At 42.3% G+C, this 25447-nt stretch overlaps 1 protein-coding gene across 1 annotated transcript in view; it reads left to right on the forward strand.

Moving 5' to 3' along the window:
* The first annotated feature begins 16233 nt into the window (after positions 1-16233).
* The window catches only part of GABRB3 (gamma-aminobutyric acid type A receptor subunit beta3), a 112461-nt gene continuing 103247 nt past the window's right edge, over positions 16234-25447 (forward strand). Inside the window, exons 1-3 of the mRNA XM_087758327.1 lie at positions 16234-16411; positions 16611-16702; positions 16854-16921. Of these exons, the coding sequence (XP_087614453.1) occupies positions 16332-16411; positions 16611-16702; positions 16854-16921 (240 nt within the window). The 5' untranslated portion in view covers positions 16234-16331. The remainder of the gene's footprint in view (positions 16412-16610; positions 16703-16853; positions 16922-25447) is intronic.

Raw genomic sequence — 25447 nt, forward strand, 5'->3', positions numbered from 1 at the left:
CTTAAATTCAAGTTTCCTGACACACTGCAGGCTGACAGCCTTTGAATTTATAAAGACTTCCTATCTAAACAACCAAAAGAGCTAAAGATCACTTAGAATAATTATTTTGATCTGTACTTACAAAGCAGTAGCAACCCATGAGAAAGTATTACCATGTACATATTGAGGTGATTATTTCATCTGATCATACATATTTTCATCATCTTAAAATTGTTCTTCCATGCACAATTTGGAGACTAGTTTTGTCTGTACAAGTAGGCAGTTGGGGAGTGTGTGTGTCAGGGGGATTCCTAACCCTATTTTATGTATTTGTGTATAATAATATATACAATTTAGAATGGATCAAGAAATTATTCTTCCTCATGATATTTTTTCAAATAACTGAAATACTTGAGTATTTTGTGGAAATGCCTTCTCTCCATTTTTTTTTTTTTTTTAGAATATTAGCTTTTAAACAAAACAAAAGAAAGTATCTTTTTGTTTTCTGTGGGTGCCTACAAAATCCAAGGAATGATCCACAGAAACCCTAACTTCTTTGGAGACCAAGGGCACCTTAAATCTTTGCCGTAAAAGTACCTGAGGGGTATCTAACGGGCCCTGTCAAATAGATGTGCTGATTGGAATGGCTATTACACCCCAGCACTGAGTTCAGCACAGAGCATGTTAGCGACACCTACTTTCATTCAAAACTGTCATAATGTTGGGTCAAGGTGACCTCTGCGTTTTGCAGTACAGGTCATTGAATAACATATACAATGCCCACTAGGATGCCAGGATGAGAACTCAACGCTCTCTCCTGCCTCCTGTGTAACTTTGCATGGAAACCTAAATCCCTCTGTGAGGAGCTGGCCTTTTCAGTCATGAGCCTTTCAGAAGTGGCATCAACTATTCTTCATGAATTAATTTTTATTTTACCCAGACTATTAACTTTCATTCTGAAAATGAAAAAATACTTAAAAGAATAAAACAAAATTGAAGAGGCTGAGAGAGTAAGTTTCGCTCTAAGTCACAATTTCTCCTGCCACCAAAATTGAAATGCACTCCAATATACATTAAAGGTGCACAGTCCTGGGACCAAGAGGTAGATTTCATGTCTTTTGTAATATGGATACACTTGTCAAACATATATTCTGGTCTGTGAAAGTGTAAAGAGTTTTCTTCTACAGGATTTTACGATCACTAACGGCATCTGAAAGTTTTTCTTCCTGAAAAAAAAAAGCATGTGTTTTACAACAGCACTCCAGTTGCTTGTGGGGGTTAAAAGGGACACTGGCAAACTTTTTGTCACCCTGGCATGTATGCAAGTGCTTCCTCCTCTGAAGGAAGAGAAGCAAAATCAGTGGCTTATTTGTGGAGAGGATAGTAATAAAAACAACAGGACAATTTAAGATCTGAAAATTGTTTTAGTGCTGGGTCGCAGTAAACCAGAAACATGTATTTCTGATCACATTGAACATAAAAATTCCCATACTGAGTCAAGCCAAAGTTGCATCTAGTTTGCTCTCCTGCCTCTGACAGCAGGCAGTAGCACATAATTTGGGAGGAGCATAAGAAACAGGAGAGATAGATAGAAAGTAATTCTTCCCCAGGTATAACCTTTCAGTTTGAAGCAGTCTGAGGTTTATGGACTTCCTCAGCCAGAGGGTGCATTCACAACATTGATTTTAATAGCCGTTGATGGAGCTCCTTTTCATGCATTTGTCTAATGGATTTTTGAGCCCTTTTATAACTTTGGCCTCCACAGCTTCCTCTGGCAAGAAGCTCCACAATTTAATTATACATTGTGTGAAAAAGGACTTCATATTGCTTGCTTTAAACCAACCGCCTGATCATCTGAGTGCTTCTTTGTTTTTTATAGTATGAGCAATAACAAAAAATCATTTAGGCAGTCTATGGCTTCATATACATCTATCATCTCTCTCCTCCCTCATCTGCTTTCCAGACTTAAGAGTCTCAGCCTAAGTCTCTTTCTTCCTACCAATGCCATTTCATACTTCTAACCATCCCTGTAGCTCTTTCCTATACCTTTATCTAGCTCTCAAGCTTTTTGAGATGGAAGAGACCTGCATGAAGTTTACAGGATGTGGGTAGACCACAGATTTCTACAATACTGTACCAATCCTGTATGTTCTATTAGTTCCCTGATTGTTCTTAGCACTTGTTTACCTGTTTGACCTCTGCTGAGCTTGGAGCTGGGACCTTCACTGAACTATCTATCTGCAGTGACTCTGAGATCTTTACTGTAAGGATAATGGCAAATTTATGCACTGCTGTTGTGTGTATTTTGACAGCTTTCCTTCTGCCTATTATTGTTTATATTTGGAAATAGAATGCACTAAAAAGAAAAAGAAAAGAAATTCCATGGACTAAAATAATGGTATAGAACCTATTGGATCTGAACTAGAACTAGACACCTTCAAGAATATCAGTGATTTAAAATGTGGTAAACAGGTGTCTATGTCTTGACATATTCTCACTTCATCCTTCCTACCTTGCTCTTAAATGCCAACGAACGGGTTTGTAGACTTGCTAATTCATTGGCATGTTTCTGAGCAATGCTAATCTTCCCAGCTCTGGCTGATGTCAAAAGGATTCAAGACTGGCTAGCCCTCACAGAATTGGACGTGAAAAGTATTGTTCTGGTAACTGTTTATACTATGTGACATTGTCACTTCCATACTCTTTGTGGAGCTTGATGCTGGGAAAAATGAATTTCTGGAGAGGTTATGAAAGATCAAGGATGCTATAATGTCATCATAATTACATGTAACTTGGGCATCAGCATTACATAAAAGCATATTGAATGCTTACTTAACATAACATTTGAATAAATCATGTTTAAAATCATGTTCACTGAAACATTTATTTCAGCTAGAGCCATGTAGTTTAAGCTTCTCATACATAAACATTTTTGGCATTATTTATGAAAACTTGGCTTGCATCCACTTAATTTATACTTTAAAAAATAAGAGATAGCTATGTGAATCATATTTATAGCAGAAACCTCCATCGTCTGCTGCTTACTGAGGTTTCAGCAGATCTACAATGGTAATTCAATAACTGTGTCTATAATATCCTGGGAGTTTTAAACACAGTTTCCCATTTTTGCATTTGGCATTTCAGTCTGTACTTTCTTACTTTTCTTGATAGGCTTCTAGGTACTAAAAATAATTTCTTAGTGCCTATCATGCTGTGTGACAATGATGCCCTTGAATACCTAACCTGGTTAGCATGGGCTGAACCTCCTAGGAAAAGGGAAAGTGAATTTTTATTGACTCATTGGTGCCTCACTGCTTCTGAAGTTTCTGGAGGGAGGGTTTGCAAGGTGGGCTGAGCGACCTTGAGGTAGAAGCCCAGCAGCAGCTGTTCCAGAGAGGAAGATTTACGTTGAGCTTTTGCATCTAGCTGTTACGACCAATAGTTATTGCACCAAAGTCATGTCGTACAGGCTTGATTTGGTCTCTATTGTGTATGCTGGGACAACCAACAAAGGTATTTTCTTCACTTCAAAATGAAAAAGGCTCAGATATAATAAGCTGTGCATTCTCCAAGCCTGTGGAGAAGGAGTTTAGCATCACATTTGTTTTTCTTCCTGTTTGTAAATGGCTTGTGTGAGGTGTACGGAGTTCTTTCCAGAGTGGAAAAAGAAGGTATTTTTTTCTCAATAGTGGCATTCCATGTTCAGATGCTTTCAGAATCTGAAGCTGAAATATCTCACTTTCTTATTGTTACCATTATCTTCCAAGCTATAAATATTAGCTTTTGTTTCTATATTTTCATGCTGAATCATTTTGTTAGATACCTAACATCAAGAGTACTTGCTAAGCATTCTGTGATTCACTAGCATTGCTTTGTGTCCTGGCCTTAATCCAGAAAGGGCTATTATATTTCACTCTCCTAAAGATTATTTTCAAATGAATACGGTATTTAGCTTAATTTCTGCTTTTACATGATCTTGTAGGATTTAAATGTGTGACACAAAAGTGATGATCAATGTTTAAAATTTAACTTACATTTAGTTAAAAGACTAGCAATTCCAGAAATATAGTACTAGCTTAACAGCTTTCCTGTTTCTTTGCTGTCCACTTTCCATTAGCAGAGATATTCTTCATGGAGCTCCAACCTAAAGACATATAAGACATCTTTGTCTGATAAGTTTTTGGAGGGCAATATGCTCAATGTACTGAAACAGATTTAGCCTTCCTTCCCATTAAATCACCATGGATGATATTTATCTTACGCAATATTACATACCTGGAAGTTAGACATCTAGCTAGGTATAGGCTATGTTCATAGTTATTAGGTACTTCTGGAGAGTGATTCATCTACGTTATTTTAGTCTTTTTCAGTGTTTGGAGTTTCTTTTAGTCTTTGGACTTGCTTCCCCTCCACCCCGCCCTGATTATTAAAGGAGTCTGTGGTAACTGATTCAGACTTACACATTTAATTTCTGATGCTTACATCAGCAAGGAGGAATCCCAACCAGAGATACTCTGAGTCGTGGTATCATCCAGAAATTGTGCAGGCTTTAGAAAAGCACACAAAGTTCTTATTTTGCAGTTCAGGAAAGTCCTAACATACCAGTATGGGTTGTTCATGGTATGTTATCCTGTGTTATATTGAGTGAGCCTTCAAGACAGCTAGGGAGAAAAAAAGGGGGAAAAGATGAGTTACTATTTTTGTTACTTTAATAGTCCTAAATGCAAAACATTAGCTCTTTCTAGCAACAAAAACTCCACCAGCAGCAATACTGAAACCGTATGTCCTCCATGTGATTTACCATCAACGACTGCCTGGCTGCACACAAAGCCGTTCTGCTTAATAGTGGCTCTAGGCAAGTGCATGTATAATATTCAAAGCAGTTTTGTTCTTTTATTAAAGTTGTGATAAGGATGCAAAGCATTTTAATGGGAATAATCAATTATATAATGATATTCATATACAACAAAGTGCTTTTAATATAAGTACTTTTAATGTGGTGCTTTTGTGATGGGGGAATTACTTTTGTAATACTTTCAGAAGCATGTCTTCTGTTGGTGCCAGGCAGCCAGCAGCAGTAGGAGACTTCTGTAAGAGATGAACTCCATTTACTCATCATTCACAAGAAGGCATTTTTCAATGCAGAGACCAAAGGATTTTACGACTCTGCTGAATAAGAGAATTTCAACATCAAGATGTGTCTACATTTTTGTAAGAGAAGAAAAAAAATGAGTGTATTATCAGTCTGAATAAAAGCCCATTGTGAAACTTCAACATTCAAAAGATGAAATTTGATTCTTTCCTGTTACATTTGCCTAATTGTTTTCCTGATCTCCCTTTACTGTTATCATCTCTCTACCAAAAAAGAAGCTAAGTTAATTCTATCCTGCCATTGGCATTTTTGCTGATGAATGTCAAAAGTTATAAACACAAGGTGGCCATACAAGATGTTTTGCACTCTTCTGAAAATTTTTAATAAATATATTAACAGAAACTGTTAGTATATGCAAGTTTATTTTTATCTTATGGGTATGGATATATTTAGGTAAGGGGATTGAAGACAGACACTTATTCCATCTATATTGTACATGTTCATTTAGAAGTGGTACCCTCTTCTACCCATAGCTAATTTGCTATAAATCACATGCCAGTTGTCACGGTTACAGGGTGAGCTGACTCTCTCTCTCAGGTATCATTGTCTATGTTTGGGAGCACAGTCTTAGAGGAAGACGAAGGCTGAGCATGCTCCCTGACTGTCTATATCCAGCCTCTGCAGATGTCCAATACCTTGCAGCAAGTGGCCATGCCCACTTCAGAAAAGAGCCCAGCCATCTTCTCGTCTCAATATTGACTGTGTGACTCTACCAATGTGAGATATATGACTATAATCAGGGGATATATTTGGGTCAGGGTTGAGGCTTCAGATGCCCCTTCTCTGCTCTTCCTCCCCTCCTCTCTCCTTTGCTGAGCTCAAGAAATTACCCCAAGCCTCTATTGAGTCACAGTGTACCAAAAAACTAAGAAGTGTGGACACTAGACAAAACTATACTTGAGAATATCAATCAAACCACAAAATAGCATGTTCAGGCATGGCTGCAGATATGCAATACTAACATCTTTAAATCCAGAGCAATGTGGCTTGTGAATCCTGATGCCTAGAACTATCAAAAGAACATAAGATATTGTGAAGTTTGGAGTAGGATTCGTCTGAAGATTAGATGTCGGTGTCTACATGAGAACTGGGTACTCCCATTATGCCAACAGAGATCTAGTCAACTCAGTTAATGGAGCCGATGTATAGAAAGCTGGGGATCCTTCTCTTGGGTGGAATCTGACCTGAGAGGCTCAGCCGAGTTCCCATACGCAAGCATCCTGAGCCACTGGGGTGCTCCAAGGTATCCCCCTTGGACTCCAGTTACCTCTCCAGCAGAGCGTGGGTATCACATAGGTCCTGTGTTGTAACTGACAGCTCTGTGCAGTGTCTCCAGTAACTCAGGGCATCTGAAATGGACTAGATGGTGGCATCTAACCTGAGCCCTACCCAGCCCCACCAGTTCTGTTTTAGGTGGCTGGCTATTTCAAGGGGATCCAAGACATGAGAGAGGCCCCACATCTCCCTACCCAGTGCACAAGGGAGTTGGACATTCACAATACTCAGCTGTTAACATCCTTTAGCCAGTGCATATTTAATGTAAAATGCATAACCACTCCAGGAACGGGAACCAAACCCGAGGATCTACCTTTCCCATGTAAGTGGAGCTTAATGCATTCAAACTCACGATCATTTACCCCATGCTTTTAGTTGCTTCTCTTTAACTTCTCTAAGCAGACAGGTAGAGTAATGCACAGAGACATCAATCAGATTGTAAGATACAAATCAATACTTATTATGGAGTGCCCCTTACATTCATCACACCTTCTCAGAAACTACTTAGCTAAAACTTATATTTTATTGCTGATTCCAGCAAAGACGACACATTTCAGACAACAGCTCCTCTTGCTCTCTTTTAAATCAGTAGCACTATTTCAGAAGAGTCCTTTGTTCCCACATGTTCTGAAAGAGTCTGACAAAAATTTTCAGGAAAAAATCTCTTTTTTCTAGTTAAAAAATGCAAAATGTATTCTGCAAAGTCACATGGATTTCAATTGAAAAAGCTCAGAAATATAGACTTAAGCTTCAAATTTTCAATAGGCCTTTTTTATGTGAACCTCAATCTTTAAAGACACATAAAAGTATTCAAAACATCAGAGATAAAGTATTTCATTTTACATTTAATACACTGCATTAGACGTCAATGTATTTTTTAGTTTGGCTTCTAAAAAAATAATGAAATAACTGAATTGGATAAGGTTCATCTGGACCAATTAGAAACCTTTTCTGAAAATTATTCACATAGCTCTATGGAAACCATATTGTTGCATTGTGTTTTTCACAAAAGCAGTGACTATTTTTTTCCTTTCTCATTTCTTGGCAACAGAGTCATGGATCTATAATTAAAAACCCACTTAGACAATTTCCAAAAGATTATTACAATCTTGTCATGTCAGGGGTTGAACAAGTCAATTTATAGATTTTTTTTTCCCATCCCTAGATTCTACAATGATGGTCTGAAAATGTTCAAGGCCCTAAACTATGTTTTGGTTTGGCAATGGAGACAGGGCATGCAAATGATATTCTCTCTTTCTCTCTTTTTAGGAATGCAGTTGAAGAAAACAAAAAACTGTATGCAATTTATGACACAAGGTGAGTAACAAGAAGTACTTTAAAAACGTGATTATTATCTGTAAATGGAATGTTAACCCTTTAAAATGGTAAAAATTATTATTAACATCTATTTAAAAATATTTTTTTTCCTGAGCCACAAAGTAATCTTTAAATTAAGGGACAATGACAAATATATTAGATCATCGTACACAAAATCCTGTATCTACCTAATAATGCTAATAATGATTCCCCTTTATATGTAGTGATTTCCCTTTGTATACAGTGCACATGACAAAGAAATGTAGTTACACAGCCAGCTTAATTTACATGTTATTCCACGGATGGAATATGGCCCACGATCCTGATCTGTGTATGATGAGCTTAACTGTGGCTGCTTCTGATGCCAGTGTTTGGGGAATGAGTGTGAAGAGCTAGCTGGCACAGCCCTGGGAAAAGAGGATGCATTTAAAAAGACTAAGAGGCATTTCCACCAGCAGAGCGCTGTGTCTTGGCAGTGCACGGCTGTGGATATAGCCTCTATATAAACACACCTCCACACTTTGAAGCGTTTCCTTTCCCCTCATCCTTCATGGACTCTTTCCTGTTAAGGGCACTCCTTAGCATAAGTAAAAAACCTACTCAAAGGATTAAGACGTACATCAGACCTTCACTTTATTCTACCCATAGCTTTTTCTTTGTTACCCTGGATTATCGCTTCCAGAATTCTTCCTAATCTTAGCAAATGAGGATTGATGCCAAACTATTTCACTGCACTTCCTTCTTATTGCTTATCCTGTTTTATGTGGGAATGTTTGCATGTATAAATGGCTTTCTTTTCCCCCCCCCAGTGTTTATTCTTTGTCTTTCTACTTTTCCACTGTTAAAATTCAAAGGGACATTTGGATGAAAATGTCAGGAACCAACATCTCTTGGTGTTTTAGCTAGTCCTTATACAGACGCATCAGTTAGGATCCTGACTTGGACTTCCTTTAAATATACATAATACTAAATATAAGCAATTCAAACAACTCATGCTTGTCTTCTTCACTCTGTATAATCTCCTGTGCAATGAGGCTTGGGTCTTGACTTGAAATTCTGGCTGCGGTAGTAAAAAATTGCATAAACAATAATTATCAGAAATTAGATTCATAAAGTTATTGATAAATACGAAAATACAAAGAAATGGGCTATATCCTTCTATTTTTATCTAAGCTTAAAGAAAAAAGGTAACTAACTGCTGCATACTGTTTTGTTAAGAATAATGTGCTCCTGACAAAGGGATTTAGATGAAAACACTCAAGTAGAAACTCTTAACAAAGAAGTCCTATGAAAAATAGCTCTTCCTCAACTGCAGTTACAGTAAAAAAAAAAAAAAATCATAACTCAGTTACTTGTCTGTTTTTCTAAACACAGACTATTTTTTCATCAGGACAGAGACTTAAAGAATAGTACTTCTAAAGCGCCAAAGGCTTCTTTAATGTATTTGTGTTATTTCAGTGCATAATCATTAATCTTTATAATGAAAAAATGTGAGTTATAAAGAGCCTTGATTATTTCTTCCTCTGACAAAGTGTCAATGGATTTTTATTTTGATGTCTCTGACTCATTAGGTGCATAATCCAGAGGTTTTGCCGCATAAGGAATGGAATATTGCAGGAATACTCTTTTAAATTCATTCAGATAATGCAAATTTTTGTTCTATTTGCTTGAATATGAAGAAAAATAGCCATCTGAAAATTAAACAACAGTTCAAAACAATTTGGGTCAAGTCTCTTATTAAAGGCAAATTTGTCCCCATTATTCATATTAATACCTTATTCTTTATGTGGCCCACTGAAACATTCAGATCTCCACTACATCAGAACTGTTGACATAACAACATTAATATTTCTGTATAATGAAATGAAAACCAGCAAATTATGCAACTGAAGCAAATGGATTCATGTAACACTCTTTGCAGCCTGCCTGACAGACATGGGGACAATGAGTATAAACTCATTGTCAGTTATAAGCTCAGCATAAACTGTTGAGTATTACTCAACATTAGCAAATATTACATACGCCTCCTGATAAACGTACATAGTAGATAAATATAATATTGTTTTCCTCACGTAGTATGTTCAGCAACCACTGCTCATTATCTGAACAGGCAAAACACAGCGTATGAAACTGTCAAAGTGCAGAGTATTCCCTAAGCCGTGATGCCGCGTGATCTTCTCTACAGCATCCTCCTGTCACTCTAAAATTCTGCTTCTGCTGAGATACTGTAGGACAGCAAGTAAGAAAGTTGAGCTTTCTGAAGGAAATATTAGGTTTCTGTTCAATGGTATTTTGGCAAAAATGGTCCTCAACTTTGGATTTCACAAAGTAAAAAAAGAAGTCAGGCTTGGGAAAAAAAAAAAGAGTTGAAAAATTTCTTGTGGATTTTTTCCCAGCCAGTTTTATTAATTACACCTTCTCAGCAGGTTAAACCAGCAGGCTATTAAAATTGCTGCAAGGCAGAATAGGTAAGCAGCAGCATGCATCTCAGCCTAGTAAGATTAATGTCCTGTGTTCCTCAGAAGATACCACTTCAGCTGGAGTAGCAATTCTTCCCACTTTTTTTTTTTTTTCAGTTTCTGTCTCTCTCTCTCTTTTGTATCTCTGAGCCCTCTGTGATTGCAGTTTGCTTCAGGATAAGACTGGATCTTTGTCAAAATCAGTTAAATGACAGACAATCCAGAGAGGAAAATGAAAAAGAAAACGTTCTGATAAGTGATTCTGACCTCAGCGTGTAAGTTGGGTTATGTTCATTTTGTCAGGCAACCCTCAGTACCACTTTCCAGTGCAAGAGCTCAGTGATGTATTGCATGGTGTGATCAAATACTTCTTCCCTGATTCTCCAGCCAGTCTTTCTCCTACAGTCTGGTGACTGATAGTGGTAGTACTGCAAATGCATCAGTTGTGAGCAGACCTCTCCTCTTCTCTAGCCTTCCTGTCATTGCCTCTTCTTCTGTATCTCCATTAGTGCTGACAATGATGAAGAAAACTGGAATTTGTTCTGAAATTTTGAGTGGCTCCTCATTCCACTCCCACTGCCTTCAACAATTTCTGTCCTTTAACAAAGGCTGCATGTGCTCTGTTCCAGCTCCTGCTGAAAGGAGATGATGGGTGCATCTACATAGCATTTTAGTGCAGATCAGGACTGTGCTTGTGAAGTGAATGATTTGATCATTCCCACTTACTGTGCTTTGGTTCACATCTCGATTCCTTTCATACGAAACTAAGGTACATGAACTCGACTCCTTTCATACGAAACTAAGGTGGAAAACGCACCCCAGAAGCACACTGAATGTGGTCGAACCACTAATGAGCATCTAGTCTATGGGACCAGACTAGAACTTTTCCTAAGGGAAAAAAAAAACAAAACAAAACAACAAAATATGTACGGCGTGGATATCAGGTCCTCAGCACAGCAGTTTTGCTCTACAGACCAGCCTCAGTGCTTGCTAACCCAGACATAGCCGATGAATCCATTGTAACTCCGCTCACCTCAAGGACTTCTTTCATGTGTAGACTTGGCAGGGGTATTCTTCCACGTGTATTTACATCGGCCCAAGGACAGTCCTTTTTGCTCCTTCGTACATAATGCTTGCCTTTGCGGTTTAGACTTATACATTTTTGAAGTGGCCTTTACCAATACTGGCAATGCTAAGGAAGAAAAGAATATTGCTGTGCTTACCTTATTGAACAAAATTTGATCGGGAGCATAGATCGTAACCATCCAGTGGCCTGGAGGCTGGCACATTCACCAAAGTAGTAGAAACAGTGATGAATTTTAGTCCCTGAACTACAACATTTGAAGTCTCATCTTTTACAGGGATAATTTTACTGGGACAGAAAGACTGTATGTTGGAAAAAGAGCAAGAGTGAGAATGAGCAATGATGAAGGCACCTAAGGGGAGCAGAGAATTGGGTTCTGTTCCTTACACCACTGAATGTTGATTTATTTTATCCAGTAATTAATTCATGAATTACTGGATTATTTATTAAATAACAGTACTTTATAGATAAGAGCCAAACCACTAGACCAGAGAGTCATGTTAACTCTTTCCCTCTTTCCTCTACTTAACTATTTGCTGAAAAGTGGAACATTTCAAACAACAGAGATGAAAACCTTACCCCGAGGTCCTGTAGTCTGGGCTGATCTCAGGAGATAGACCCTTGGGATTTTCTTGGATGGAGAACCTGCAGGTTCTGACTGGGTGCTTTGCTTCAGTGAACAAAAGTGCCCAGACTCCTTCCTGCCATGCCTTGAAATAACCTCTTTGCTTTTTGAAAGGCGATGTTTAGGAGCATAATTCCAGGAGAAAAGTCGGGGTGGCAAATTTTGGGGCAGTACAAGGAGTTGAAATAGACTTGGCCACAACAAATAGCTCCCCAAAAGTCTTTGCTTCCATTATTTCCTTAAAGACTCTGAACTGTGCAGAGCTTTGCTGGGTCTTACCTCCAGACCGTTGCCACAGAAGCTTTGTTCCAAGTCTTTCCTGCAGACAAAACCCAAAGTGCCATTTTCACTGTAAATGTCGTATCACTGAGAAGTTGAGATGATTTTACCTTTCGTGAAATTCATTGATCATTTATAATTTTTAATGTCTTTCAGTTACTGCTAAGCATAATTGAATCCAAAATCCCAAGGAACAAATGCTCCATAACCCCCTAACTACTTCCTTGTCCCATCAGCTCCAACATGGATTATCTTTAAACTACCCACAAGTAAATGGAAACGGTTGCTTTGAAAGATCAAGAAGACAAATACTTAAATGAAGTGATAAAATGGGACAGACTCTACAGCACTGTTGATTCTTTCCTACCTCAGATGTGTTTCCAAAGTACCAGGATAGCACATTAATCAGTAGTGGTGTTCTCTAAAATATTTTATTTCTGTTATAAAAATGACAATCTATTTAAGAAAAGTTTTTAGTGATTAAATGTGCTTTTAAACCATGCTAAATTCTTCATAAGAAATATTTTCCTCAGTGTTAATATTTTCCTTCAGCACTGCGGGGGAGAGAACTGAGTTGGTACCCTTCCCTAAATTCATTTTCTCTGAAGTCCTTGGAAGAACTAGTCTTCAATACTGCCCATCTTAGAATCATAGAATCATAGACTCATAGAATCACAGAATCATGGAATCGTTAAGGTTGGAAAAGACCCTTAAGATCATCAAGTCCAACTGTTAACCTATCACTGCCAGGTCCACCACTAAACCATGTCCTCAAGCACCACGTCTACCCTTCTTTTAAATACCTCCAGGGATGGGGACTCAACCACTTCCCTGGGCAGCCTGGTCCAGTGCCTGACTACCCTTTCGGTGAAGAAGTTTTTTCTAATATCTAACCTAAACTTCCCTTGGCGCAGCTTGAGGCTGTTTCCTCTCGTCCTGTCCCTTGTTACTAGGGAGAAGAGACTGACACCCACCTCGCTACAGCCTCCTTTCAGGTAGTTGTAGAGAGCAATAAGGTCTCCCCTCAGTCTCCTCTTCTCCAGGCTAAACAACCCCAGCTCCCTCAGCCGCTCCTCATAAGACTTGTGCTCTAGACCCTTCACCAGCTTCGTTGCCCTTCTCTGGACACGCTCCAGCACCTCGATGTCCTTCTTGTAGTGAGGGGCCCAAAACTGAACACAGGACTCGAGGTGCAGCCTCACCAGTGCCGAGTACAGGGGCACTGTCACCTCCCTGGTCCTGCTGGCCACACTATTCTTGATACAAGCCAAGATGCCATTGGCCCCCTTGGCCACCTGGGCACACTGCTGGCTCATGTTCAGGCAGCTGTTGACCAACACCCCCAGGTCCTTTTCTGCCAGGCAGCTCTCCAGCCACTCCTCCCCCAGCCTGTAGCGTTGCATGGGGTTGTTGTGACCCAAGTGCAGGACCCAACACTGAGCCTTGTTGAATCTCATACAGTTGGCCCTGGCCCAACGATCCAGCCTGTCTAGATCCCTCTGTAGGGCTTTCCTACCCTCCAGCAGACATTTCCACCCAGCTTGGTGTCATCTGCAAACTTACTGAGGGTGCACTTGATGCCCTCATCCAGATCATCGATAAAGATATTGAACAGGACTGGCCCCAACACTGAGCCCTGGGGAACACCACTTGTGACTAGCCACCAACTGGATTTGGCTCCATTCACCACCATTCTCTGGGCTCAGCCGTCCAGCCAGTTTTTAACCCAGCGCAGAGTGCACCCATCCAAGCTGTGAGCAGCCAGCTTCTCCAGGAGAATGCTGTGGGAGACAGTGTCAAAGGCCTTACTGAAGTCCAAGCAGACAACATCCACAGCCTTCCTCTCATCCACTAAGCGGGTCACGTTGCCACAGAGGGAGGCCAGGTTAGTGAAGCAGGACCTCCCTTTCATAAACCCATGCTGGCTGAGCCCAATCCCCCGGTTGTCCCGTACACGCTGCATGATGGCACTCAGGATGATCTGCTCCATAACCTTCCCCGGCACCGAGGTCAGGCTGGCAGGCCTGTAGTTCTCCGGATCCTCCTTCTGACCCTTCTTGTAGAGGGGTGTTACATTTGCTAACTTCCAGTCATCTGGGACCTCCCCAGTTGACCAGGACTGCTGATAAATGATGGAAATAATTTCATAGAACTGATGAAAATAATTTCAAATCAAATCATAATCCATAACATTAAAAAAAAAAATCAGGATCCAGGGCCTTCAAATCACTTATATATATATATGTATTTATTATTTGACTTTTCATTTTTGAGCCCTTGAGTCACGTATGCTTTGTGTCACAATTCTCAAGCTTTCATCACAAGCCTTATTAGCTTTTAAATGAAAGCTAAGATTTTCACTTACTTTATAATCATAGTAATTATGGCACTATTAAAAAATCTAAATATTGCAAGACTTAAAATGAAATCACAAGATTTGGCAACACTCAGTTTCTCTCTATTTTTCTTCATTGCCTATAGGGTTTTACATTGTTTTTAAAACTGAGCCTGCTCCTTCTTTTATTGGAGCTTTATTATTAACTGCAACAGCAACAAGGTCACGACGTACGCCATGGATTGCACTTGTCTGCCTTTTCAAGAATTTGTTGAGGAGAGACGAAGCGCCATCCATGCTTTCTCACCTGTACATGACACCACAGCATTCCTCAAGTGTCCATCCTTTTCCTAGCAGTTTCTCTAAAGGAAGAGGATATATAGAAGGAAAAACAGGTGGTAAAAGAAAAAGTATGAAAAAAGACATTGCTTTTCTCCCTTGACTAGTGAAATGTTGTGCTTTGTCTTGGAGCAGTGGCCACCAATTGCAATGTAACCAGAAATCAGGAGCTGGCCAAGGGCATGTTTACACCATTGGTAGAGCATGGTGAAGAGGTCTGGCATTAAGGAGCTGGCTCTGGAACCAAAAGCAATATAGCCAAGTCTGCGTGCTTCTGTTTCCATGCCAATTAGTCCTGCTGAAAGGACTAATTAACCTGGAAGGAGGTTAACAATAATAACAAGTGTGCTGTCTCCACCCCAACCAATGTCTTATACAGTTAAGAGCACCCAGAAGCTCGCAGGCAACACAGCAGAGAGCTGACAGCTCTCACTGTGCGTCCCTTTGGCACCAGTGCAGTTTCCCTTCATTACTGTCCCGCACAACAAGCCCGGCTGTACACGCTTTGAAGCCAGCAGAGGTTTTGCCCGGCAAAACACGACAGTCTAGATCTGTGCTGATGGCATCCTCACAGGCACGGCTGAAGGGAGCCTCGGGCCCAGTACCTGTACGTGCACACCGCACCCCTGGCTGTGGCAGGGACCCCCTCCGGCCCCGTGCGGCTCAGGGCCGGGCTCGCAGCCCAGCTCCCTCTCCTGCCCCAGCGGCCTCCCACCTGGCATCGCCCCCAGGACACGCCAAGGGGCAGGTGGGCGCAGTCGCCCCGCCTGGGGCAGGCTGAGGGGCAGGGGAGGGCGGCCTGCCCCAGGGCTGAGGCGGGGCCCGCGCCCCCTCAGCCCAGCCCAGCACCGGGCAGCCCCCTCTCACCCGGCTCCAGGGGGGTCCCCAGGCCCCGCAGCCCCGCTCCCTCCCCGGGGATCCCCTCGCCCTCCCGAGGAGAAGGAGCCGACTGCGGGGAGCCGCCCGCGGGGGGCTGCGAGGGGGCACCCCCGCCTCAGGGCGGGTGCCGCGGGGCCGGGGCCGGCGGGGCGGGCGTGCCCCGAGGCGGTGCCGGGGGAGCCACCGCCCCCTGCTGCCGGCCCCGGCGAGCCCCGCTCCCCCCGGCGCCCCTCCTCGGGCTCCCCGCCGGGAGGGACGGCGGCGCCCTCCCCTCCCCTCCCGCCTGGCGGGAAGGCGGCAGGGCGGGCGGCGGCGTGCAGGGACGGCGGGCGGAGGGGAGGCAGGCGGCCGGGCTCCGGCGGAGGGCGGCTTCCTCCGGGGCTCGGCGGCGTCCGGCCGCGGGGTGGGCGCAGCCGGTTGCGCGGGCGGCTCCCGCGGGCCGGGCAGCGGTGTTGCGGCAGGGGGTGGGGGATTGTTTTGGGGGGGGGGGGCGGGAGGGGAGCGGGGGACTGTCGCCTCCGCCTCTTCCTCAGCGGCAGCCGGGGCAGCCGGATCGCGGCGGCGGCGGCTGCTGCTGCTGCTGCGCGGAGGGAGCGCGGAGCGGAGGGATGTGGGGCTTTGGGGGAGGCAGGATCTTCGGGATCTTCTCCGCTCCCGTCCTGGTGGCCGTGGTCTGCTGCGCCCAGAGGTAGGAGCCAGCGTGCCCCGGCGGCGGCGGTGGCGGCAGGGGGGGATCCGTTTCGCCAGGGGAACAACCTGATGCGTCCCCCCCCCCCCGCCCCTGCTCCCCTCTCCCGCCGTCGCCCCCGGCTCCCCGCACCCCGTCTTCTGCCTCCCCCGCCCCGACACAACCCCCCCCCCCCCCCCCCCGTCTCTCGCCCCCACAGTGTGAACGATCCCGGCAACATGTCCTTCGTGAAAGAAACTGTGGATAAATTGTTGAAGGGCTACGACATCCGCCTCCGGCCGGATTTCGGAGGTGAGTCGCCCTGGCCGGGCTCGGCGCCCGGAGCTCTCCCCCGCCCCGCCCCGGGGCTGCTGCCGCTCCCTCACGGCGGGGCCGGCTGCCGCGGCCCCTCTCGCCGCCAGGTCGCGGAGCGGCGGCCGGTAACGGTCTCCTCTGCCCGCAGGTCCGCCCGTCTGCGTGGGGATGAACATCGACATCGCCAGCATCGACATGGTTTCCGAAGTCAACATGGTGAGTAGCGGGGGGGCCCGGCCGGCGCCGGGGCCGGGGCTGCCGCCCGGCGGGTCACAGCCGCCCGTTCCCCCTCTCTCCCTCCCGCCCTTCGCACGAAGTCGCCGCTGCCTGGGCGAGCGGCGGCCGAGCTGCGCCGAGCGCTGCCCTCTCCGCCTGAAAACTTTATTTCCCCGGGGACGCCCTTTCCCCCTTCCCTCCCTTTCCCCGCTCGCTGCCGGCGGCCGCCTCCGCGGGCGTGCGTGGCCCGGCGGAGCCCGCGGCTGCCGGGCCGCCTGACCCCCTCCTCTTCCTCCCCTTCCCCTCCCCGGGCGCCGCCGGCCGGGGCTCGCTGGGGCTCCGCCGGGCCACCGGCACCTGCCGCGGCCCCGCAGCCGGCGGGATGCGGAGCGGAGCGGGCTGGCGGCGGTCGATGGGGTCCCCGGGGCCGGTGGCGGAGGGCCGCGGCTGGCGGCATCTCCCCGCTTCTTGCGCGGTTCAGGGGGGAAAGAAGAAAAACAAACCAGCCCGGCTTGTCGGTGGGTAAACTCTGACATGTGCAAGCGTGTTAGTTATCGTTGGGCTTCGGAGCAGGCGCGATTGCCTATGGGCTTGGGAGGAATTGTAATTTTGCTTCGCAAAGTGGTGCTGTTCGGGAGCTGTCAGGTTCACTGAGGAAAAGGGAGGTGTTCAGCCTGTTTCTGCGGTTCGGTCCCCCGGTCTGTGCAGTTTGGTAGTTTAGGGATGGAAGGTGGAATCACTGTTTCTTGTCCTAATCCTAAATCTGAGGTGGATTTTTCATGTTTCTGAGCAAACTACTCGTTCCCCCTGTATCTTGGATCTTTTCCTTCTATTCTTCCTTTTGCAAACCTGAGGTAAAAGACCAGCTTACTCTGCAATGCTGTAGTTAGTTACATTTATGGCATTAAAAATCATTCTGCACGTTTGGAAGCCGAGCTCTCTTTTAGTAAACATGGCACTAAGGGCAGCACTACTCCTCCTTCAGTGCACCGTTGCAGTGTTAGAAGCTGGCATAGCTTGGCTTTATAGATGATCTCTGTGTTTTCATTAACCCTGCCCCTTCTTTCACCCACTCTACCCAAAATTCTGAGATAGAAACTTCTTGCTCTACTCACCATCTTTTAAAAAATGGTTTTAACAGAGGTACAGTTACCTGTTTGCAGTTAAAAGTGCTCCCGACATCTGCCTTTCTACTAATTCAGGAGGGACAAATGAGATAATTCTTTCTTACAAGAATTTATTTTAGGCTTCCCGTAAATTCAGGCAGCTGCAGAGACACCTTGTATATTCCACAGGCTGTCCTGTAGGATTCTGTAGGATTGCTTCTCAAAAATGGAAGCTGAGTCTTTGAAGAGTCATTGAAAAGTCTGACTTCACTGTCCCCACTGCCACCTTCCCCACCTTTGGCTATGCTCCACACTTAGGCAAGCACTACATTATGCATTAAATTAATATATAACACTTTGTGTGTGTGAAGTGCCACATAGGCAATAAATATCAGTGAAAGGCAGACTGAGATCGGGAAGAAAATGAGGGTATGTATGGTGCTTTTTGTGCCTTTTTTTTTTTTTTCCCCAGCTGCAGGAGAGCCTGTTAGGTTTAAATAACAACTTGTCCAACCCACTGTAGCAGGGGTATAAGGAAAAGTAAGTAATTACACTGCTTGTTGTGCTGCTAGACTGGGTAATTAGATCTTGAATAAGACAGGAGCTCCTCAAGAGGATGGGTGCCCTCTGTTTCTCCCAGAGAGCGAGCCAGCCTAACAGTTACTTTAGTTTCTAGCTGCCCCACAAATCAGTGCCCGCTGTTTTCCCATTAGTTGCCAGAGCTCTAAAGAAGTGAAGAGGTTTTTTCTGTGCCCTCTCATGGGGCAATGCAAAGTCTGAAAAATATCCATACAGATGTTGCAACAAAAACAAATACATGTTTCTGAAGGGAAATGCTAAAGTGTTGTTACAAAATTGTTACAAAAACTGTATGAATTTACTTCAGGAAAAATGAGCAGAAAGGGCTTCTGGTTGGTGAACACCTTAGTAGAACCAGAGTTTCAGCTGAGCTCCCTGTGAAAGAAGTCATCTTTGACTAAGCACAACTATATTCAAGTACTGCCTGAGTTGATTACTTCCACTTATTTTAGGTGACTTTATACTGATCTGCAAAGATTCTTGAGTAAATATCAAGAAACGGTGAATGAGGATGAACTGAAGGAGCTCTTCAAGATTACTGAAGTATACATTCTAAGATAGTAATTTGGAGGGGAAAAAAAGTCACAGTTAGTTTGAAGACCTGGGGCATGGCTGTTGAACTTCGTGTTAGTTACCAACTAAACTTTTAATCTTTGACATATTCTTTCATTCAATTCCAAGCAGATATTGTGAGCATTGACCTTTAGCCTCATCAACTATTGAAATGTCTTATAAGAATTTCTCTGTTATGAACTGTGGTAGTATGGACATTAATTCCTTTGATTTAAAGCTAGACATGGGTGTAACCTTTTATAAATTAGCTTGTTAAAATTCATCTCTATATTAAAAATAAAATAACCAGAGAATTAACATTCTTCAATTTTATGAATATAAATAAAAAGTTATTACAGCACGTTTTATTATACTGCCTTCTAGGCAGCCTGTAATGTAGCTTTCAGTGATATGATGACAATTCTTTGTAACAAGAATTACAGCTTGTATCATACTCTTTTTCTTAATCAAACTGTAGGCTTATATAATATATATTCCTCTATGAATCTTCAGTTACTAGTTATTCATTTGGCTTCCCAGCATTTTAAAAATTTATTTGTGTATTTTTAGTCTTTCTGTTGAAAATTATTAAAAATCCTTTGCCCTCTGCACATCCAGACTACCTGTAGCTATTTTTCTGAGAATAGACTTATTGAATATTAATGTGCATCTTCCTCAGATTACATGGAACAGTTAACATTTTTCTTTACTTTTGAGGCTCAAATGCTAAGCTGGATCAGGAGGACTGATGCAAGTATCAAGACCGCATAGCATCAATTTGTTTTACTGAAAAGTTTTAAATAAGCAGTTTCTATCTGATCTCATAACATCTTGAAAATATTGAGTAGCATTACTGAAATTGTTACTCTGCTATACTGTTTATATCATACTGAAAATACTAAACATTTATGAAGTAAAAATAATATGCTTTGATATTTATACTTGGAGTTATATATGTGGTAGCAAGAATGAATTAATGAAGTTGAACATAAGAAGTGCATTTTTCAAGGAAGGGCTACAGTCTGTTAATGACCTGCACGTCTCTCTATATATGCATATATACATATATCTCCGCATGTGCTGTATTTCCCTGCTTTACCTGTGCATGCTTTCCCATGTACAGTAATGTACATCTCCAAACAAAATACTAATCAATAATAACAGATGTAATACTGAGAAAATACTGTAAGTCATTTTACAAATAAAGAGTATGGAAGATTACTGTTGTCAGATTGCAATAGTTTATAATTTATCATTTTACTTGATTTAGGTTGATTGTGTTCTGTACTTTCTGTGTTTTAGAGTATGTTTTGCTTAGATGATGTGAACTGAAAAAGAAATAGTTGTCATGCTTTTTACTAGTCTGTCATCCTATTTCTGATCGGACAGTATCCACAATTTGTGAATTTGTATAGTCCGATTCTTGTTCAACGTTTGGTCTATGAATCAAATGCATTAGTGCCAGGCATATAATTTTCAAGCACCCAAATACTCCCGTAGCTTTTTATCCTTAGGAAGTTAAATAATCAGTGCATTGAGTCTCCAAATAACCCCCTCTTTAAACTCATTATTATAGCTGGAAGACTAAGGTGCTCTGCTTTCATTTTCCCATTATTTTAGGATGCGTTTTATCGTTTATGGGAGGTATAAAGCTATAAAGTGGATAGAGAAAACCAGGGGATCAGTGCAAAAATGAACCTTTCTCCTTAGAGGTAATGTTTTGCAGAGAATAGCATGATCTCCTGTAAGAAAGAAAACTTGTGCTTCTGCTCTCTAAAGTGCTGTCTGCATTCTCTTTGTGTATAGAGGGGACTGCAGAGCTGTTCATCCAGGGTTTTTCAAAGGCTCTCATTTCGGTAAAATTAAACTCAAACTAGCAAAACCCAGGAGGCATCGTTGGCTGTATAGTCATCCTGCTGTTTTGAGAATACTGTACTCAGAAAATTAGTTTGATGTAAAGTCAGACCATAAAACTTACGAGTTGTTGTTTTTGAAAAAGATGTAATCTGTTCTATGCTAACACTGTAATTTTTTATTTTTACATATGTTCCATTATAAAACTGCGGGTATGTATATGGACTTCACTGGGTGCTTGCTGATTTTCAAAGCAATTTTGACAACTTTCTGACAAACTGTATTTTAGTTGCTGCTTTAAGGTCAACTAAAGTTTTTACTCACCGAGGGCAAATATTGTCTACCTTCCTTAGATAGTGATGCATAAATAATTATTTTTATGTGAATTAATTCATACTTCACCTGAAGTACTGAAGGTGCAGAACCTTCATACTTCCGTTGATGAGATTTGTTACGTCTTAGCTTTAGATGCCTAAAAAATGGGGTGGGATTCAGTTCTTGTTAATTGAGATGTATACAATTAGATGTCTAAATGTGAGTTGGATTGCTAAGCTCTACAACCGTAGTTAATGGGGGTCTAGAACAGAATGTGGCTGCTTAAGCAAAGGTGTCTACTGTCATTTCGGTTTCAAGGTATCATACTTGCCCTCCAATTTCCAGTCCAGGTTGGCGCAGATGTCTTGCAAGTCCTCTGCCATGTCTGTGTGCTCTGTGTACGTGTGTTAGACGTGACACCAGCTCCTGAAGTTTAAACAACTCAGTCTTATCCTTGTCAATACAGGTGATGGAGTCCAGAGAGCTATTTCTCTTAAAATAAAGAAGATGCTTCAATAGTGCTTCTTAGATACTTTAGCTGCCTCAAAGTATCCCGTTTGGACTCCAGCTGCCTCTCCAGAAGGGTAGGGGACTCCCACAGATCCTGTGCTGTACCTGCCAGCCCTGTGCCGGCGTCCTGCATAATCCAGGGCATCCAAAACGGCACCAGACGCCTTTGCTTAAGTAAATGAATTGTTCCCTAGGTGTCCAGCCAAATCTCATCTTCCAGGCTCCCTCTGGAATCAGGAGATAGACACTAACCTGTAAGAGCTATCTTAGACATCTGTGTGTGTGTGGGGGGGTTATTTTTAAGATGGAAGGATTAATCTTTCTGGGAGGTGTCCATCTTTCCTGAGTGGCTAGGGAGAGAGCCAAGGCAACTTGGTTAGTCTTTGGGTGGCTGCAGCTAGGGGTGGTGAAATGTAACCTATGTTTTCTATTATAAATGTAGCTTATATTTCCTGCCATAAACAGCTACTTTCTAAATACTTTGCAAAAAGCATCTCAAAGTTACCTGATGCAGGAAAGCATGACTTGAGTTGTGACATATTTTGCTTTGAAGATTGAGACGGGGAAATTAAATGAGTTGTACTAATAGAGTGATTACATAATCATTTTTATTGCAAACACAAGTTTTCTAGCTAGAAGATTGATGTGTGCAGTGCTTATAACTTGATCACAAATCACATGAGTATAAAATAGAGTATATAACTATATACTGATTTTTGCTTTTATATATTTTATAATTTGATGTACGTAGGGAGACTAGTAGATCATACTAAATAGATACGGCAGATAGACCATATAAATAATTTTGTGTATATATATATGTATGTATGTATGTGTTTGACAGATAATGGGGGGGGGGGGAGAAAGAAGAAGAATTAAATACTGCCCAAGCAGGGAAGCATCTCCTGAGGCCAGCATAGCCCTGCAAAGAGTGGTATCACTGTCCTGGTGATGAGCCAGCAGCCATCCACTAGGAGATGGCAGCACGGGTACTGCTCCTGGAGGACAGTCTATCTTAGCAGGTTACCTGCCTTCCAGTTGCCAGCTGGCAAGAAGAGCATCCTTCCTTCCAATCCTCTGTCTTGGCCCCATCCGTTTTTCTTCCCCAGGACAGTACCCGTGAACTCCCCCAGTCTGTCTCACTCTGTCTCTCCACTCTTGTCATGTTTCATAGTTCCTGTTGACAGAGAGAGAAGTGCTTGTAGCAGACGGCGTGATAGGAGAATGACTCCTGTTTGGCCAAGGGAATTGATGACAGGCTTCTGCTTATCTGCAGAGGAAAGCGGCTGCTGTGAAGGGGAAGAAATACCTGCTTATGCAGAGGCAAGGAGGTGATGTTGCTGGGAGGTGGCAATAGGCTTTTTAAAAGCCAACTCCAGCTGCCAATGTTGAATCATCCTGACTTGGATGATGAAATAGATACAATCTGTGATGACATCAATCTGGAACAATTGCAAACGTTTCAGGGGACAAAAAGGTATTCAAAATTATGTTTACAAATTAGAGGAATGGCCCTAAATAAAGAAGGGGCAAGCACAAAGTGCTAGATTTTGTAAGGAAGGAAGAATCCAGTACTTAAAATGAGAAAGAATTGGCTAAGCAGCAGTGCAGAAAGAAAGGACGTGGAGGTTTTACTGAATGAGAGTCTAAAGCAAGTGAAAAAGTTATTCCAAGTCACAAGTGCAATACAATTGAAAAAAGATGCATCTTACTCTCGGGTACATAAATAGAAGTGTAATTCACGAGACACACGCATTTCTCTGTCCACCATTAGTGAAGCCTGAGCAAGAATGCTGTGTCCAGTGTTTTTGCACTGGCTTGCAGGGAGATGGAAATGAACAGGAGGTGTGAGGAAGGGAAACAAATGTTTCTAATTAAAATAATTAGAAAACAGGGTGTATGCGGCAATATTGAAGTAAATGGATTTGTTTAGCACTGAAAAATAGGATGGAGAGAGGACATAAATTTCCCAACATGTAGGAAGCTGGTGGTGAGAGGAGGAGGATGAGCTGCTCTTTAGAATCAATTGAAGTAAGACCTGAAGAAATTAATTGATTGATTTCAGATTAGTTTTCGGCTAACTACATTTGTTGTAGCATCTTCTTTGTTGCAGGTTTTCAAGAAGAGACTAAAAAAATAGCTCTTCCAATGGTGTTGTTCTTGCCTCTGGAGAGGCTGGGCTAGCTGGTGCTTTGAGATCTTTTCAAGTACTCTATTTCTGTGAATCTGTGCTCTGATTTAATTATAATTTCTGTCAGTGTTCCCCTGAGTTGTACACACAAGCATGTCTTGGTGTGGTTTCAGATGCCCCTGCTGGTCTTGTGCTGATGCTGCAGAAGATCAGGAGTCTCCTGTAGGTCGTTAGTAATACATGCCAGCGTCATAAGGATATGCCACACCATCTGAGATGTCATTAGTTACCAACATTGTGTATGTATCTTCATCATGTTCTCAGTATCTTTGCATTGATTGCAACAGGCATCACATGTATGTCCTTTGAAATACAGTGGTCATAAAAAAAAGGAGTCGTAAAGTACAAGGTCAGGATTTCTATGCATGTAACCATGAGTAATTTTTTACTTCTGTCGACAGCCTTTCATCATGCCCAAATAATGAAGAAGTGCACTTGCTTAAGGTATACAGGAGTGGAAAATTCACAGAAACTTTATGGATTTATACCTACTCTATGTCTAGCAATTTTTCTCATTCCTTTGAAGACAGAAGAAAAGGAAGAAAGGAAAGAGTGTTATTTATGTGACAATTTTTATTCATGCAGAGTGCTTATTCAGGTAATTTAATGTCTGTAAGTCATACAGAAAGATTAGCAATTTGATAAAGGCATGGCGGACAATCTCATGCTTGGCAGAAGACAACATACAAATGCAGGAACACCCATGACACATCTGACTAAAGGTCCACCCAGCCAAGTGTCCTGACTCTGATACTGGCTGGTAGTGGACGCTTAGGGAAGAATAAAATAAACACGTTAATACTTCTCTAGTCTACTCTTGCAGCCTCCCATGATTAGTAACTTGAGACTTCCTGAGTCGAAGACTCTGAGTGCTTTTTGTTTAAGTGTCACCAGAGCATTAGGATCATTTAGTAATGATACACTTCTCCCCACAAGTTTCATTTTAATAAAGATTTGATTATATAAAGAATTTAAACTCTGGTAGTATCAAGTGCAATCCATCAATACTGAAGGATAATAAAAACTTTCAGTGGAAAAGGTTGAGTAATATTTAGTTACCATTAGCGGTTTTAGTTATTCAGGACAAACTTTCTTTCTTTTTTCTCCCCAGAGTCATAAAAAATAGCTGGAAGAAGAACCATTTCAAAAGGAGAGTTCATTTAATATTTGTAATTGAATTTCACAGTTCCTTATAACTACAGAGATTGCAAGGAAAAAATCACCAAGTCTAGGCATGTCTAATTCATTATTCACCATTACAGATTTGAACCAATAATTTTGGCAAAATAATTTGTTCTCTCAGCAGTTAGGAACTGGTTACAGGTTGCTATGATAATGTAACCTGCAATATGAATGTAATATTGCATACAGCAGAGAGGGAAGGTGAAACAGCTGTGCTGGGAGGTCTGCAGTTACACT

This window comes from Nipponia nippon, unplaced genomic scaffold, assembly GCF_047370975.1.
Source record: "Nipponia nippon isolate SJK-2023a ecotype South Korea unplaced genomic scaffold, ASM4737097v1 scaffold_2, whole genome shotgun sequence".
NCBI classification, from domain to species: Eukaryota; Metazoa; Chordata; class Aves; order Pelecaniformes; family Threskiornithidae; genus Nipponia; species Nipponia nippon.